The following is a 19,739-nucleotide window of genomic DNA, read 5'->3' as shown; positions in this document are numbered from 1 at the left end:
AACCCCGGCCCAGTTTTGGCCCGAATTAAGAGAACTTACACTTCCTCCAATTGGGCTCACAAGATGCCTAGGGTAAAAATACGTGAGGTCTACCAGTTTCACCCCCGGGGCCCCCATATTTTTAATAGGAGTACAAATGGATGGGACCATTCTATAGTCTTGGAAATTTATAATTACACAGTCCCCTTCCAGCATTTTTTTCCCTTGCCCCACCCATCCCACTCTACGGACACTTAAAATAATGCCGTCCATACCTGGGGGGATTGGTTTATTTGCCTTCAGCCAGTGTATACACTTGTTCTTAAGTGATTGGTGGTTTTCCAACTGGCCATCCTTTAGGGGAGGCACATTAACCATGACTGCAACAAATGGTTGACAGTCTGGTGGGAGATTAATTGGGGGGATCCGTCGTGGGCGGATACTGGGGGCCTGTGAGAAGATTGCTGGGACAGAACATTGTGTTGCAGGCCTGGGGGCTTTCCTAGTCGTTGGGCTGCTGGGTTTACTGCTACCTTTTAATTTTTGTTGGACTGCGTTTTTGCCCTCAGTTGTCTGTTGCTGTTTTTGAGAATGGGATTTTGGCTTATTTTTCTCAGGCTCTTTATTTGCTGGAAGACCCTTTTGGCTTGGACCTGGATTCAGATTCGGAGGAGATTTCGGTGTTGGAATTACTAGATTGTTAAGAGGAGCTTTATTTTGGGTTGTTTGGGGCTCAGGGCCTTTCTGCGCTAATAGATCATTCCCTTTTACACCCACATCCTTATTTAAAGTGACTCTAGTTGCTAATTTAATTGTTGTCTTGAGTGAGTGTAACCCATCCAGAGTTGACTGCTCTAGTTTGTCAATCCTCTCCCCTAGACTCTTCACTTGAGTTATTAATGGTTTCAAGAGGGTATGTACCTTCTCCAGAATATTTTCGACCGCTACCAAGTCAGCTCGCTTTGGTACCTTAGTTGTATGAGGGCCCTTTGGAGAAATCAGTACATCCCCTTCTGTATCAGTTTCGTTCAGCATAGGGGCACCCCTTGTAATACTTGAATTTGGCACAGGAGACTTCCTTACTCTTTGATAGAGGGCGGCCTGTCTCACTAGTTTACCCTTCTTGCGTTTGCGCAATTTTTTACCTACGAGGGGAAACTCCTGCCTAGTATCACGAGTCACGCTAACAGGAGAAGCCCCAACTAGCTTTCCATCTGGTACAACTGCGGTACGTACAGGGGAATTAGGGGACTCTGGGTCTCCAGTAACATCACTTAACAGAATAGGTAGTAGTGATGCGGAGCAATTACTACGGCCATCATCTTCCAAAATGTCTATAGGAAGAAGAGCGGCCTGAGATTCCAACCTATCAATGATTTGCTCAATACCAGTCAGATGGAGGGGTTCCAAGGGAGCACTGTCCAAACTAGGGGGGGTACCTGGTTGAACCCGGGTAATGGCTGGTGTGAGCGACTGGGCGTCTACCCCCAGTAATGAGCGACTTGCGGGGAGATATACTTCAGATAGACGCCGCTCAGAGATGGCGATCTCCTTTTCAATCACCGCCGCTACCCTGGTAATGAAGCGGTCCATTGACCCTATCACGGGGCTCGCGGCATTAGATCCCCTTTCGAGCTCACCCCTGAGAGGCTTACCAGAGCGTGTAGACATGGTTTGGGCAACAGGAGAGCCACAGGCACCAAGCGTGAGTCGACGTGGTTGGTTAGAAGAAAGGGACGTGGCCCAGCCCAGCCTCTGTCAGCCCCTGACGGCCACAGACGGCCCGCCCTCTGCCCGGGCTCCGCCCGGCGCTGCCCGCGCGCGTCCCGCGACGCGGAGGGGCTGGCCCGCCTTTGTAGCGCCTCCGGGCGCGCTGGCTGCGGGAACCGGAAGTACACGCAAAGCCCACTGGGAGCTGTAGTCTCCAGCCGCCGTGAGTTGGTAATAGCGGCGAGACCTACAGCGTTCCTGGACCCAGGGGCAGAGGCTGCGTGTGGCGAGATATGCGTCCAGGTAGGGTTCTCCAAGCAAGAAAGAAAGCCTCCCGCTCCACCGAGGGGCTGGCCCGCCTTTGTAGCGCCTCCGGGCGCGCTGGCTGCGGGAACCGGAAGTACACGCAAAGCCCACTGGGAGCTGTAGTCTCCAGCCGCCGTGAGTTGGTAATAGCGGCGAGACCTACAGCGTTCCTGGACCCAGGGGCAGAGGCTGCGTGTGGCGAGATATGCGTCCAGGTAGGGTTCTCCAAGCAAGAAAGAAAGCCTCCCCAAACATGGTTAAACTGCTAAATATTTTCCCTAAACCGTACAAATGTTTAGCTCTCTGTTCAGGTTTATACCTATTTTTCATAAGTCGCAGGCAAATGCTTCATTCTTTTTAAATTAGCAAATATATGTGTCATCTTTGCAACGAACATTGACATCCTTTTTAAAAGCTACCATTTTTCAACATTTCACCAAACAATTGAAAACTTTATGTCATTCATAACTAAAATCAAGAATAATTTAAACTGGCGCGCATTTCGAAAACGAATAAAGTTTCTTCAAACAATTAGCACTATATGAAAGATTATAAAGACACGATTTTATACAGTTAAGTGTGTTAAATTAGATATTAGTAAAGTTACTTAAGAGTTTAAAAAATGTGGAAACGTTCAGTCAAATTGTATAGATATTATTGATAATTCAGTGTCACCTAATGACTTTTGTAAACCCTCAGGTATGACAGTAGTTTATTTTCCCTGTAGAAAATGTTAAATTGCATTAACTATGTGCTGGCTGTGTGTCTTTCAATATATTCTGTCCATCAATATACACTACGTGTTAAGTTCTGTACAGATATTCAAATTATTCATAAGAAGGACATTGCCACTTTTGCAGGATTTTCTATACTCCGTTGGCTAATTACCCTAAAGGCCATCATGGAAGATCTTTTGATGTCAGTGCACCCAATAACATTCACCAGACTGCAAGCTAAAGATGCAAAAAGTATGAATACTACAAACCACTGCCAAATGAATAGGGAGGAGGGCAGCCCACTCAATGAACTGTACGATAACCTTCTAGCTCCTGTTCAGCGACAGTGCTTAATTTGTAAAACAATAGGTGTCAGGGCCCGCGTCTGGAGGCCACTGCAACTTACACCACCCATTGCTCCCCTCAATGCTGCCGTCAATGATATTACCAACACAACTACTGACCTTCATTGTTCTAAAAATGTGACAATTCAGGCAATTCCATGCCCCCGGAACTGTAAGAATGGCTTGAGCAGCAAGTATTAGTGATTTTAATGTATATTTAATTAATAAATAACTGTTGTTGTACCTGTCTCTTAATTGGACAAACAGCGCGATCATGTGGCAAACTTCTATAAGTGCCACTGTTAACAAATAAGTGCCGGTGCTGAGCACCGGAAACTACTGGCTCAAATTTAGCACAGAGGGGCACTTTTTTAAATAAATAGCATTGTATATCTATGAAATGCTTCAATTTTCGGTCCCCCAACTGCATTCTGTTACCATCGTTTTGAATTGCACCACTTGCTAACAGGATTTTTCTGAGAAGAAAGATGTCTTTAACTACACAGTATTTCTTATTTTTCCAACATTTTGAAATTTCCCTTCAGCTGCCTATACCTGTAAATGTGTTTAGTAGTCACTCATCCTTGCTTTGTGTTCACTGTGTCGTTGATTATATGTCCCATGGAGCTTCTCTTTTTCAATGTATTTCTCATCGCAGCCCAGGAGAATTATTTTTGGAATCATTCACATTTAGTGTAAGAACATTTAGGAGTATGGGAACACAGCAAACTCAGAGATTATTTTGTTATAGCAGTATAGGGGGCACGTACTAAATCGGTGGATAGTAGTCAAAATATTGCTGGATGCTAAACATGACTGCATTTTATACACTGCGAACAATTTAAGTGATTAGGTGTGACCAAATTACTAAATGTTTATAATAGTTGTAAAAGGTAAATCAAGCATATGGATGCAGTGAACAGATGAAAACGAAAAATAACAACAAAATGTTGTGCATGGGGAGTAATAATTTCACTAAGCTAAAAGTGTACAGAAAAATTGTACTTTAGTCCTGACTGCTGTTTCCTACATACAAGGGACACCATTAAGTTAACAAATATAGGCCTTATGAGTGCTTTATTGTCGGACCAGAGATTACATAAAGATATATTTCTCTACCCTGGCAGGTGGTAAAATGAGCAAAGCAGATAATTCTTCTCTCAAGCCGCCACACTTCTGCCCGGGGATATGCCAAGTGTAAATAGCTGCCCCTAGTATTGCCTATCACCCAGCCCCATTTCAAATGTGGGCAAGATCCGCTCTCAGCCCTACCCTATACCGTGACAGCTGCACTGAGATCTATTGGTGCTCTCTGTAAAACCATCTGCGGTATTCTTTCTGCAGTAATGCTGATTCGCCAGAATGGGTCATATTTTGCATTATATGTGCATGAGGCACGACCTTATGCTAATGTGGCCCTGCCTGCATGGGACAGAAGAGCTTTGTGCTTCATTGATGGCTAGAACCCTACAGCAAACAACATTGCTCAGCTCTGTTGGACACTACATATTGGGAACTAGCCATGGTTATGAACCAGTTGTAGAACACCACCCTTCATGCACTAAGGGACAAGATTGTTTTTATGATGCAGAAAAGATGGGCCCTGACCACAAGGACCCAGTCCCTAAACAGGCTAATGGCTGATTTCAACCGAGGTGATGAAGCGCCGTTGTATCTGGAGAAAAGCACCATAAAGGTTTTTTCAGCCATTCCTTAGCAGTAAGTCTGTTGCTGAGTACGTGATTTCATAGTGCAAGGGGTAATAAAATATGCATGACCTCATAGGTTTTTTTTTATTGCTCTGCATACAGTTGTCGAGGTTGGAAACGTGGATTCTGACTGACCAATCTACAGACTAAATAGGAATTTCCACCAGTTGAAAATATTGACGGGGGGCCACTGCCTAGGTGTTAAGAGCAGAGTTGGAAATTTTGGCATTTAAGTCTCCAACAATTACCACAAGGGGACATTTTTCCTGGTGGCTATATAATGAATGAATAAGAAGAAAGTACCCAACAGATGATCAAAATTTCTCCCAGGAGGGATATACAAGTTTGCCACAATGAAAAAATAGGCCTACCAAGGTCTCCCAAACAAGCTAACTTCAAGCAGATACAAAGATTTGAAGGAAGGCAGAATACCTTCTGGTTCCAGTTAATCGAATTCTTAAGCAAAATAGAGACTCCCCCACTAGCTTGACCTCAATCTGAACATTTAGCATGGCAAGAAAAAGTAAAATAACCATCACACTCAAAGTCCTTGCAAGACCAAGTTTCTTGCAAACAGAGGATTAGAGGATTCAAGGTTTTCAAATAATTACATTTCTCCTTGTTGTGACCCAAGCCAGCCATTTTCCAAGATAGAAGTAACCCACCCAGGCTACCTGAAAGGAGTGCTTCTTTCTGCTTCCGGACAGGTGTTATTCAATGCTCTTGCGACCTCGGTCTACTGGGCAGATTCTGCTTCTACATCTAAGGCCTGGGGAACAACTACCATATCAGACACCAGAATTATCAAACAGCCCCTTCTATCCAGGGAAACAACAATATTTTTGGTGTTGCCCAAAGAATATTCAAACTCGGGGCCATTCGCATCTGGTACCACGGCCCTAAAAGCTGTCGGACACTGCGTTGGAAAACACATAGAGGGATATTGCTCATGTTCAGGAACAGATGCTATATCAAGCCCTCGTTTCAGGAAATACTCACAATTCTGCATAACCAAGTTGCCAATGATCAAAGAACAAAAAGTAACTCTAGAATAAGAGGAGTCATGTAAATCAATCTCTCACACTTAAAATATCCCTACTTGATATCAACCTTAATGCCTCTATTTCTGAAAATAGATGAACAATAGATCCTCTATTTACTGGATAAAATTCATTGTCAAATAGCCAGATAAAATCCACCATGGGGGATAGTGCACTCTGTCCCATTCTGAGATTCTTTAAAGCATCCCTTGCGGGAATCCATAGAGGAACCCTATCACCATGACTGGCAGCATGTAAGCCATCATTGGGCTGAATGTTCGAATCCGGCACCGTCCTGGAAATTGGGCCCTCTAAACTTCTGATGGGTAAAGATGTATTCCCTATAAGAGCTCTATTCCAGCCAACCTACTTGGTACCCCTCCTCTGGATTCTTAACCACCCCAGCCCCAGAGACCCCGGACCAAGTCTTGAGTATTGGAGTCCCACCTCTCATTTGTGCTTCTCTTTTAGAGTGACCAGCCAACTCATTAATCAGGGGAGTATGAGATACTTGAGTGGACTGCGAAATCGAATTTAGTACCGATTTCCCAGATACCCCCGTTCCCCCAGTCATTGACATATGCACTATTTGGGGCTCTAAAGGAACACCCTCATCAGACGGGGGGACTGGGGTCACCCTCCTCCTCTAGTGTTTAAGTATCGCTCTGGTTTCCAAGAATCCGTGCAAAGTGCAATTTTAACGTTTTCCGATTAGAAAATCTCCTCAACATTGTGTGTTTCTTTTTCATATTTCCCCCCTTATGCTTTGTTGTGGGGCATCCTCTCTTCCATATTTTCGGCCCTCCCTTCTCAGGCAAGACTGAGGAACAGGCCTGGGAGGTAGAGGGAGTCAACCCCCCCCCCTACCCTCTTGTTTTCTGGAACCCCTAATTTTCTCAGTTGCTTTATTGCTCCCTCTTTGAGCATTATTAAACAAAGGGAAAGGTTTTATTATAGATTTTTCCGGTGGGGGTCCCAATACAACCGCTCCAAATAGAGTTCTGAAACATAACTCTTCATTTTCAAGATTACACATGGGTTTGCTAGGGGGCAACCGATAAAGAAGTATTCCCGCGGGAACATAAACATCTCTCGACTCTCTCATGGGGACGAATGAAGAAAGCCTTCCATTTACCAGTTCTTCCGTATTGGGATGTATCGTGGGCTTGGGTTGAATAGAATCAAGCTTAGTTGCCTTTTGTACGTCAAACAACATTAGAGATCATTTCCAATATATGATCAGAACTTAGAACCGATTTCTCTTGTAGAGACAAAATGGAATTTAGAATTTTTTCAATACAATCTAGATATTCCGAAGGCACAACATCCCTCTCATTTCCCAACTATGGTTGTGTACAGGGTAAAAAAAACATCAAAAAGTGCCACTCAAATGACTTGTACTACAATACAAAAGAGGCAGAGAGAGACGCCTCGGAGAAGAACATATAATTGAAGTATTATTTCCCCTGAGACCGCTCACCCGGAAAGACTTCCTTCTGAGGGACTTCCCAGACCCTTGTTTGAGTTTCTATGTCAATGTCTGGGAGAGTAAAGTCTTCCCCTAGGTTTAACCCTTCGCATGCAATCGACTTCTCAACCATAGAAGGTGCATTGTCCAGTATTCCATCGAGACCACCCTCCCTGCTTGTTCGTTTACAGCTGTCTTTCCGAGCAGATAAAGCTACTGCTAAAACAACAAACACACAGTCAGACTTTTGATCATCCAAAGAAATATGTTGTTGTCTCTGAGGGTTGGCTGGAGAGTCTGAGCAAATTTTGTACATGAGAAAATGTCAGGTGTAACAGATAACCCACCAGACATACAATCTTGCTTTAACCTGTTTGGAGAAGACTGTTCCTGGCTCTGTTGGATATCACATGAGACAAAATCCGAATTTGCATATGAGGGGGCGACCGAGGATTGCCCACTTTGACCATCCTTGACAACATCATTCTTCTGTGCCTGCACCCCTTTCCGGGAGTTGTTCAGGCCCCCGCAAAAATGCAAGTGTCTCCTAGTGACTCCACAGAAAAAGGGGAACGAGTGTTGTTGTGTGACTGTTCGAAAACTGTCTGTCTTGAATTACTGCTGCCACTTCAGGTGCAATCCGGGGCACCTTGCGAAAAAAAGCCTGTAATAGCTGGGCGGGCTTTAGAACAGAGTTGCTGCAGTTGTCTAGCGCCACTATATGATCTCTTTAATTTATATGACCGACTTGGAGATGAAGAGAACACACACCTGAGCGTAATTTTTTAGAGGTCATAATGCTCGGAAGGGGGGCACTTTTAGCAAAACTCTTAACAGGACTTACTGCAGCCCCAGCCCTTCTCAGCTAATGAAGGACCAAGATGATTTAAGGAGTCGCTCCTCACAGCTATCAGCATGTAGTTCGGTTAAGCACCAAACATCATCAGACGTCACGCTGAGTGTCTGTGTTCAATTTTGAATTTATTAAAAGTAAACAAAATTAACAAAAAAAAGAAAAGAAAAAAGCAATAACCAGTGAGTGGGGCACAACAGGTGGACGCAAGCCGCACCCAGTGCTACCCGGGCTGCTTCCGTCTCCGCCTGAGACACACTCTTTGCTACCACCAACTAACAGTGGTGCACTCACTGCACTCACCCAATCAAGGGAGTACATGTGCGTGGTTCTCCACTCCTCAGCTCCTCCAGTGCCAGCTGGATCAAACAGCGACCGCCTTGTGGAATGCCGCTAACTGAGCACTGAGCACAACAACAGGGCACCCCGGAGGGGGGATCAGTCGCGCTCAGCAGCATCCGATGCCTGGCAGGCTGCAGCGCGTCCGTCGTCTGTGGGCTCCGGCAGACTCTGCACAAAAGTAAAAGAGTGAAAAAAGCAGAGTTCAGCAATGGCCGGTGGGCCGTAAGGGGCCGCAGGCAGCAATTCGGCACCAGCGAGATCAAGAAGCTTGGTGGTAATCGCCGCGATCATGGCAGGCAACAATGCAGCGCCCAACACCTCTCCCTCCTCCTCGGACACTGCGACCGGCGGTTGACGGGCAAATCAAAAACCCTATACCATTGTGCAGTTAACATGGCCCTTTCTTACAACCCCACTCCCTTCATCACAGAAAGCGGCTATTAAAAAGGCATACCAGGTCTCTGATGATTCATTGAGCTGGAAAAAATGGCAAAGTTGACTCCCTGTCTGCTCTAATACCCCATTGAATTGTGTTTGCAATTGCTACAGGCAATTAATTACATTAACTGGACCAAAAATATGGTTATAAAGTTATTTTATTATTGCAGATGAGTTATGTATGTTTACCTTTTTCCTTTCCTGTCCTTATTAACCTTACTGTTGACTGGCCCCTTGTGTGAGGGTCTGTAGAATGTTGAGGGTTGTGGGAGGAGAAGTTGCAGTGGTAAGAGGTGTGATTGCATTCAGGGCTGAGAAAAATAATAGTCAGAAATGTAGTTCCAGTGTTTTATAGTTTTCTGCTTCACGTAACATTGGTGAGAGAAAACTAATACAATCATAAAAAGAAACTAGAGTAAGGAATTTAGGGCCCGATGTAGGTAATTTTATTTTACCACTTTTTAAATACCGAATGATACCGAATCGGTATTTAAGAAGTGGTAAAATAGAGGGGGGGATGTAGGTAATACAGAATCGGTAAATACCGAATCGTTAAGATTCGGTATTTACCGATTCTGTAAATACCGATTCTGTAATGCCCATTGATTCCAATGGGCATTGACGCCCATAGGAATCAATGGGCATTACCGAATCGTTATTTACAGAATCGGTAAATACCGATTCCAGCAAGGGTGCAGGGGGTGTCACTTTGACACCCTCTAGCACCCCAAATACAGGCATGTGTGCCATGTGGCACACAGACATGCCCTAAGGGCATGTCTGTCTGTCACATGGCATAGGTGTGCATGCACACATGTGCATGCACACCTGGATTCTATATTTTACCACCCAATTGGATAGGGTGGTAAAATACCGAATCTGAAAGGCTTGTAGCACTGGAGACAGTGCTACCTACATCAGGAATTTTCCGAATCGGAAAAATTACCGATTCGGTATTTTACAGATTCGGTAAATTTACCTAATCGGTAAATTTACCGATTCTGTAAAATATAGCCCCCTACATCTCAATCACCAAATACCGGTCGGTAACGGCCGAATTCGGCCGTTACCGACTGGTATTTGGTGACCTACATCGGGCCCTTAGTGCCTTTCAAAATAACCAGATAATGTTGCAGAACTGGGATTAGAAAGCCTCAGTTTGGACAAATACAAGATAACTGTGTACACATCACAGCAACAGTATGACATACTGACTAAAAAGTAAAGCATTTACCACAAGTGCATATATAAGAAAAGCTGAATCAGGTGGTGTGAGTAATAAGAGAGCAGTTAGTGCAGACTGATCACATGAGTACAATTAAAAACTGATCTGGTCAAGGTGAGTGAGAAAGGAACAGTGCGGCCTGTTGAATGATGAGACAGGCCATCTGAGGCAAAGTAACGTGTGGAGTTGGATAAGGTGAAGGACGGAGTAAGAATGAGCAAAATGGAGTAACCACAGTAGATACAAGGCAAACAACATGCATTTATGGCAAGTTAGGGACAAGGTAGAATCTAAGAATCACAGGTAAAAGTTACTTAAGATAATATGGCCTCCTAATTACAAGGTTTTCGTTTTAAAGTCAAAGAATACATGAAAGTAAGGTAAACAATACAACGTATCATGAGACGAAGCACAGATGGATAAGCAAATGCAAAAAAGTTGCCCACAGAGAGAATTGTGTGAAAAATACTGAGATTATTTTGGACTCTATGGGGAAATTACTTTAACTAAAAAACGTAAAACACAACATGGCAGGTGTAATAAACACATTTCTAATGCCAGCAACATTCCTGAAGCTACACGCCCATCTAGAGAAAAGTCATTCCAAAGGGCTTGAAAATTTGAAAGACATATTATAGTGATAATTGATGAAACAATGTGCTCTTCTGAAATAAAACAAGTTCTGTTATTATTCAACCTTTTTGAAACCCTGGAGAAAGTTGAAGATGATGATGAGCGGGGCTAATTTATAAAGGCAACAAAAAATGGAGACCCATTTTGACGCCATCATTAGTGTTATCAGGGAGAGACATCATTTTACTGCAGATAGTGAATGGAGAATCTATTGAACCATATGAAGCTTCATTCTGGAAGTTAGTGCACCTGTAATTTCAAAGGCGTAGATGGAACGATATGTCAACACAAGGCAAGAGAAAGGTTTCTATGCTACAGGTACACCGAGTTGGAAAAAGTAATAGCCATCTTAAAAAGCATGAAAAGATCAGGCAAAGGTATAAAACTGGCGAAGAAGTCTGAGCATCAGGACTCTGAAGTAGATATTGTGAAGTCGAGTATATACGCAAATGTGAACAAGTTTAAAGTGACAAATCAACAAAAAAACTTGTGTTATAGATGTTGATTAAGTACACAAATTGTAAATTCAAAAACATGTCCTGTAACAGGGAAGAAATGTAGGAAGGGTTGCAAGAAAGGAACCCTTTTGCGAGTATGCAAGACACATACTACAAGTTAAGATTTTTAAGAACAATTTAAGATGGACGAGCACCTAGAAAATATTGTTATAATGGTAGCATTGCTGAGAAGGAGGGTGTACGTTTTTAATATTGATGAGGACAACCTTGAGGGTGGTATGTAGAAATGCAAGATGGTGCTCAGAGAGTATTGCCTTTGATCAGAGGCTTTCAGAACAAAAGTATGTCAAAGAAAAACATGCAACCTATAATCCAGAAATTGTATAATGTACCACATTCTGCCAAAAATAAACTGAATACTGTGCTGGAGAATTGGTGCCAAACAAGGTATCATCGAACCTATCAACACCTCTCAATGGCTTTCTCCAGTTGTCATAGAAAGAAAGAAAGGAGGAGAACTAAGATTGTATTTGGGCTTGCTATGCCTAAACCATCAAGTGGTGATAGACTAACAACCATTGCTATGTTACAGAAGATGGTGATGACTCTTGGAAAAGTAACAGTTTTCAGAATATTGAATTTTGAGGTGGCATGTCATCAGGTGAAACTACACTAAGTGGGTACCAGTTTTAACCACCACATAGAGGTATTTCCAATGTTGTGGTATGCCCTTGGGACTCTATTCAAGGTAAATTGAGTACTGAACAGTGTGGTAACTGTGGACATCAGTCAGAAGCAGTATTGAGCCAAATTGACGGCAGACACAAATGTGACATTATGCTTGCTTTGAGAAAACTCAAAGGGGACAGACTTAAAAAATCAGATAAGGTCTTTTGTTAACCAAGCCAGTTGCAAACCTTTTATTCGTATTTTAATTTTTGTGGGTACAAAATAGGTGTCAGCTGAAGTTGCTGAGCTCTCAAGCAAACTACACATGCATCTCTTCTGTGCAGATCATATATGTTAGGCAAAAATAATGTTGTATCCGTTTATTTATCCCATGTGCCTTGCATAATGTTGAGAAAAAAGATGAAAAAGACGTTGCTGTTACTTGGGTGACCACGGGTGACACACAATTGTGTGCTGTTAAGAAGACTGAATGGGAGCATTTGGTGCAAGAAGATGCTTAATACTGCAAGATAAAAGAACTGATTGTGGGAGGATGGCCAAAATAAAAGGCTCTCAGTGAGAATCTACAATCCTGTTGAAAGGCGAAAGTGAAGCTGAAAATTGAAGATAATATAGTGGTTAGGCTGTTTTAATGGTACCAACTCTGCTGAGAAACAAACTTGTTGAGTGAGCACAAGAGGATTATACTGGAATGAGGGTACAAAGTAGCAATTGAGAAGAAACCTTTAGTGTCCCATGATTGATCGTGATATGGAGATTCTAAGGACCGTCATGCTTTAGGTCTGCAAATAAAACATAAAAAATGTATACATGTCACTTAGGGCCATATGTATCAAGCAAAATTGCGATCGCTAATGCCGAAATTCGCAGAATTTTGGATTTTGCCCTTGCAATTTTGCTTAGTGGTATGTATGAGGCAAATCTGTGTGCAAAATAAGGAACTGCAAAATTTGCGATTCCTTATTTTGTAATTGCATTTAAGGAATCGCATTCTCAATTTGTGATTCTCTAATTGCTAATCGCAAATTGAGAATGTCTTCATATTCATTCCTATGGGCCTATGGGGAGGTATTCCTTAATTGCGAATCACAATTTGAGATTCGCAATTAAGGAATATGTAGGATTCGCAATATTTTTTGCAAATCCTACATACATAGCATTTTGCGATTCTCAAATAGCGATTCGCAAAAAATAGCTATTTGAGAATCGCAAATGAGGATTTTGATACATATGGCCCAATAACTCTTTAAGATGACTGAAGAACTTTGGCTAAGAGTTGCCTTCTATTAGAGAGGGCATGAATCATTTTCAGATGGGTTTCATTATGTCATTTTATAGGTAGATTATTACAAGTAAGTGGGTGGAGGTAAAGTTTGTTGCCCAACCCACCACTACAACAATAATCATGTTTGAGTTCCACACAAGAGTTTTCAAAAAGAGCTGGTGATTGATAACATAGTCCAGTTTTGATTGAAAGAGATGATTGCACTTCTCTGAGAGGGACATATTACTCACATTAGGAAAGCTGTACCACACTCACAGAGTAATGTGCAGGTAGTAGGGGCAAAATGATTAATTAAAAAAAACGATTCCATTGAGCCAAATTCATGGAGAGTCTATTATAGGAGCATTGTGAGCACACTTATGAGATTTCCACATTAAGCTACATAGTACAACTGAGAAGACTAATTTTGAGTTACTGAGGGGAGTAGTGTCTCATACCAAATTAAGGGGCTGATTTAAACTTTGGCAGATGATACTCCATCCATCAGGATGGCAGAGACATTATGTTTGCCACCCTTATGAACTACCATCTGCCAAATTAAGAGATCACTTGTAACGCAGCGGTGTTCTCTGTACCTTTACAAAAACTACCATCAAAGAAATTCATGTATAGTTACCAAGCGGTCAGTGGACGCCCACCATTGGTTTTGATGGCCTTCCACACAACTTTAAGAATGTTTTGTTTTTCAAAACAAACTCCTAAAGTGGAAGTTTGTTAATGAAAAACAAGAAGCTGACAGAAAGAAAAGGCCATTCCACCATCCACCCTGATTATGGTGTAATTCTCTTTCTCTAATAGCCCTATTCTATTCAGGTTTCGGGGCAATATTTCCAATTTAGTGGACAGGGGGCTCTCTTGTATTTGCTATTGAGTATCCTGCCCTTTAAACTGTAAATTAGCACTATATCCTTCCTGGGTGAAGGTACAGAATTGCAGAATTGCCAGAAAGAAGAGGGCATGTTGCATGGAACAGTACAATGTGACAAAGCAAATTGAAGCGCCAGTCTGACTCTTATATGGCTGGAGCTGAAATGAGTGTGAAACTGGAAATGTTTGTGAGCATCAAGCAACCTTGACTGTGGCATGTGAAAGTAAGTACACAAACTGTATAGAGTGCAAGGAATTTGGTGTCAGCATTGCTCTTGGAAAATGTCCATTAGTGGGATGGATCGAATGTTGTCAGATGAAACCAACCCAATAATAGCCGCAATAAAAATAGTCGGCCTGAGTAAGGAAATGTTACACATTGTAAGGTTAAACTTAATGAAATCCAATTAGGGGATGGGCAAAGGCTCAATTATTGTATTGGTAATGCATTGTGCAAAGTGATATACCGTGAAATCCCAAATGCAGGTTCTGAACACATTCAGGAGTGTGCTGACTCAAGTGTACGTGATGGCCATGAACCCTTATATATTAAGCCTAATAATCTTAAAGGAAGTAATGGCCCAAGTAGATTGATGAGACGAAAGGTCTACATCACAGGACTGCTGCAGTGGTTCAAGGACAGTTAATGTACTGCTAATGCTCCTAGGAAAGGAGAAGATTTGATGTCCATATTAACCTTCCTGAATGCTCGCACCTTACGCAAGGGCATTTATGATGTTAACAGTGGTGCGAGGGGTGAGGGAGAAGGTGCAATAGGTTTAACAGCATTCTGTGCTGAGGAGAGTTGGAGTCTTGGGGATCTGTCATACAGGAGTTCCAGCATTTTATAGGGCCACGTTTCACTTAACAGAATTAGCTCTTAGACAGTTATCCTGATATAGTGCTTAAAATTTCAAAACTAATTTGCTAAGTGTTTTATTTTTTAAGGAAACATCTAACTTGCTCCTTAATCACTTACATTAATTATTGGTGGTGGTGTTGATGGTGAGGAAGACAATGAATTGTCTTTTATATATTTACACACAGTTCAAATCTTTTGTCTCTACAGCCTGGAACAGAGAAACCTAACACTGGAGACAGAAGTAATGGCTTTGCATGAAGAACTTGAACAAGAGAAGAAGAAGTACACAATGGTGGAAATCAAAATGAGGAACGCAGAGAGAGCAAAAGAAGATGCTGAAAAGAGGAATGACATGTTGCAGAAGGAGATGGAGCAGTTTTTCTCAACGTTTGGAGACCTTACTCTGGAACCACGTAGGCCTGAGCGGAGCAACACAATATGGATCCAGTGATGAAGAGTTTAGGACTGGGGCAGGGACTGTGAATTTTTGGGGATGAATCAGCAGGTGGCTGGTCACCTGACTTAGGCAAGCACTCATTAGAAAATTGAGAACATTTGAAGGAAAAATCATAACACATTACTCACCCGTATCAGCAGCGTGTACTTAACAAGTTATATTATATATTGATGAATGCTCTATATTAATGCTACTGTCAAGTGTTACAACTGGATATGTGTATATAGATTAAAAAACGTGTGGTCCTAAAAACAGAACAAGAGGTGTATCTCAAGGAATATTTTAATGCAAGTCTTGTATTTAAACTGGTATACTGATTTGTTGTTGCAATTAAGCTTTATATCAAGGCTTTTCTCTTTGCACTTAACATAATGAGATATTTTTCCATTGTGTTTTATCATCGCTTACTTTGTATATCAAATGTTTTGTTACCCGTCTTGCTGGGGAACTGAGAAAAAGCAAGCATACAAAATGTCCACTCTCGAAAAAGAAAAAACAGATAAGTTGTGGCTGTGCTGTTTGTGCCAATGGACTTGCCCATGACCAAAAAAATTAAATAAAAATGTATATAATTTTATAAAATGTGATATAAATGCCAGATAAGTTGTGTATTTGTTTTGATTACGAAACTGCATCTACCAAATAGTTACCTGTGAGAATATAATGCACTTGAGAGCTAAAAGACAGACTACACTGAAAGATTAAGCACTCCATTTATCAGATAAGGTATAATGCAAGTAAAAGAAAGATGTGGTCTTCTCGAGGACACAGTAACCCCCACAGCTTGACTTGTCCTGTCCAATGGCCTCACATTTCTTTCAGGGAGAGGAGCTGTTTCTTCCGAGGGTCCTGATATTCTGCGGGTGTGGGAGGCGTGAATCCAGTTTGGCAAGCCTCCACACTTCACAGCCGTATTTGTCACCAAAATCACTTGGTATGGACCTCTCCAGTGACCATCAATGACAGTTCTTTCTCATATGCTTTCGAACAAGTATCCAATCGCCTGGGCACAGATCATGGCAAAGGTCCTTCAAGGTTGGTGCAGTCGCAGCTTCAACCTGGTGAGACACAGAACCAAGTCAGCCAGTCCTTTGCAGTAATCAAGAGTGAAATCATTGATGATGTTTATCAACGCTGTAGATGGCACTGCTGGCAAGCGCATCGCCCTTCCCATTAGGATCTCGTGAGGCGAAAGTCCTGTTCTTCTATCGTGGATGCTACACACACTCATCAGCACCAAAGGTAATGCATCGGCCCATTTCAGAGATGTAAATGAACAGATCTTTGCCATCCGCATTTTGAGAGTCCCAATGATCTGTTCCAAAAGACCAGATGCCTCTGGCTACAGTGCAACCTTGGATCAACTTGTAAGGCAGTAGAAAGCTTCATAATCTCACTGTGGAAGTGTGCTCCTCTATCCCACTCCATTGAAGTTGGAAATCCAAAACGCAGTATCAGCTCTCTGAGTAACAGCTTGGTTACTGTGAGACTGTCATACCTTCTTGTTGGATATGCTTCCACCCGCCATGAGGAAACACACACCACTACCAAAATGTATCTCAATCCATTGCAACTAGGCATCTAGATAAAATTGAGTTGCATCCTATTGAAGGGACCGCCAGATCTTCCAATGTGACTCAGTGCAACCAAAGTTTTCTTTCCAGCATTAATCTGTTGACATGTAACACATCTATGGCACACTGCTTCAGCAAACGCACTGAACCATGGATTAAACCACATCTGTCTGAACACTCGCACTGTGGCATCTCTTCCAATGTGAACTATTCTATGAATCTAGCCCGTAATAGGGCTCAGTAACCAATCTGGCAACACTGCTCGACCATCAGTTGTAGCCCAAATTCAATCATCTCTCTTCTCACAACCTGCTTTAATCCATCCATCTGTTTCCTGGTCTGACACTTCTCTCTGCAGACGCTGGACCTCATCCCTAGTGTCTGCTATGACTAACATCATGCTGGGTTTGGTTCTTTCTGTGCTTTCTCCAGTATATTCCCCATTGAAAATGCACCCTTGTTCAGCGCAGTAATGTGCGACTTCTTCTGCGTACCTGTTACCCAACGTCACAAAGTCCTTCCCTTTCTCATGTGCAATACATTTGACCACAGCTATTTCCTTTGGTCGTTGCAAGGCTTCCAACAATTGTCACACATATTCCCCATTTCTGATGGGAGATCCTGATGATGTTAAGAGCCCCCTCCGTAACCATAGCTGTCCGAAGTCATGAATCACACCAAACCCATATTTGCTATCGGTGTAGATGGTGACTCGGATCTGATCAGAAACCAGGAATGCATGTGTCAAGGCAATGATCTCAGCTACCTGTGCGGAGTGTACTTTCTGTAAACATGCAGCTTCCACAACTCCAGAAATAGCACAGACAGCAAACGCTGCTCTTAGACAACCCACATTGTCTTTTAAGCATGAACCATCTACAAAGTGGATTTCATCTGATTCAGGAAGAGGTTCATCAACAATGTCAGGTCTCGTTTTGGTGAACAGTTCTGTCACATCGAGACAGTCATGGTCCTCACAATCTTCATCTTTAATATTTGGAGTAAGCATCAAGGTAGCAAGATTCAATACAGAACATCCTTTCACAGTCACATTCTCTGATGCAAGAATGACTTGCTCAATGCCTTTGAGTCTGTTATTCGTCAAATGATGTATTTTGGTTCTCGTCATAAGGAGCTCAACTGAGTGTGGACTGTATACAGTAAGAGGATGACCCATCACAATACTTACACACCTTTCAATGCTGACACCTGTTGCAGCAATGGATCTGAGACATCTGGGCAATGCTGAAGCTACAGTATCTAATGAAGCTGAAAAGTAGGCAACTGGTCAACGGACACCTCTATGTGTCTGAGTAAGTACAGATAGTGCAAAACCCTCACGCTCGCAACTGAATAACAAGAATGTTTTTTTGCAATCAGACATTCCTAGAGCCAGTGCGCGACACAGGCTTTCTCTCAGCTCCAGAAAGGCAACCAAACAGTCGTTATCCCATTGTACCGGATCACTCACATCTTTGTCAACCTCTGCAGAAGATTTGCCTTCATTGAGAAGTTGGGAATCCACTGGTGACAGTACCCAACCATTCCCAAAAACATCCCGACTTCCTCCTGCATAGTAGGCACATTCATGTTTCAAAATGGTGACACCTTCCTCTTGCCTTTCTCAATGCAATGGCCCAAATACTGGACTTCAGGTAAACAATATTAGAGTTTGCTTGGGGACACCTTGTGTCCAATCTCTGCCAGGTGATTTAACAGTGAAACAGTATCAACCCTGCAAGCCTCCTCAGTTTCCGTCGCAATCAGGAGGTCGTCATTATACTGCACAAAAACTGAACTCTGCAGCAGTACTAGGCTCTCAAGATTCTTCTTCAAAATCTGATTTAAAATCAATGAACTCTCAGTATACCCTTGTGGGATACGACACCACGTTAACACACAATTTCCCAGACAGAAAGCAAATCAAAATTGGCTTTCCTCGTGTAAGGGTATAGAGAAGAACGCCTGACATAGATCGATCACTGTAAACCTTTCAGCCTCACAAGGAATTTGGAACAAGATCACAGATGGATTTGGGAACCACAGGACATCATGCAAACACGATCATGTTGATCTTTTGCAGATCCTGCACGATTCTGTACTTGTCACTTGGCTTCTGCCGTCCCATTACAGGGGAATTGCATGGGCAACCCATAATTTCCCTTAGAATGTCCTGTTTGATCAAGGGTGTAATCACTGCCACCGTTTCCAGCATCAGGTTGTACTTGGGTGTTCCTGCAAACTCAACATTTGGCTTAATATGCATCTGAACTGGCTCAACCCCTTGAATAAGTCCGATCTCTTCTCCCGTGAAATCCCACACCACTGGAGAGACTGAGTCCCTCAAGTTGTATGGCAGATCTTCGGTTGTCAGCACGGAAACATTTCTATGCAGAGTTTCTGATTTGCCAATTTGAATGCAATGTCATCATCACTAGTCTGCAGCTCTGCTCCCTTGGGAGTACAGTAAATGGTACATTTTAATTTACACAAAAGATCTCGACCCAACAAACAGACTGGACTTGAATTGCACACCACAAATTGGTGACGAACCTGAAACGTACCTATTTTCACAGATATCCAATTGGTAGACAGATTGTTCATTCTCTTATTTGCTGTAGGAGAGTAGGATCTGCTTCCTATGGTCACCCCCACTTTTTGCTGTGATTCTCTGTTTTTTTTACTTTAATGTGGCTGTGGGCCTGCTAATCAGGCCCACAGCCCAGCTGTTCTCTCTTGCACTTTAGGTGCATACCAGATTGGTTACTGGGTCACTCTTGTGA

General features: G+C 42.6%; 1 protein-coding gene across 3 annotated transcripts in view; it reads left to right on the top strand.

The window, feature by feature from the left end:
• Positions 1-15,980, top strand: part of ARHGAP24 (Rho GTPase activating protein 24) — a 1,758,332-nt gene extending 1,742,352 nt beyond the window's left edge. For all 3 annotated transcript variants that reach the window (XM_078676289.1, XM_078676291.1, XM_078676290.1), the window contains one exon: positions 15,133-15,980. In XM_078676289.1, the coding sequence (XP_078532415.1) occupies positions 15,133-15,376 (244 nt within the window). In that variant the 3' untranslated portion in view covers positions 15,377-15,980. The remainder of the gene's footprint in view (positions 1-15,132) is intronic.
• The last annotated feature ends 3,759 nt before the right edge of the window (positions 15,981-19,739 follow it).

The sequence above is a fragment of the Lissotriton helveticus genome, chromosome 2_1 (genome assembly GCF_964261635.1).
Source record: "Lissotriton helveticus chromosome 2_1, aLisHel1.1, whole genome shotgun sequence".
NCBI classification, from domain to species: Eukaryota; Metazoa; Chordata; class Amphibia; order Caudata; family Salamandridae; genus Lissotriton; species Lissotriton helveticus.
Note: the sequence above shows the minus strand (reverse complement) of the source record. Positions and strands in the feature narration are given on the sequence as shown.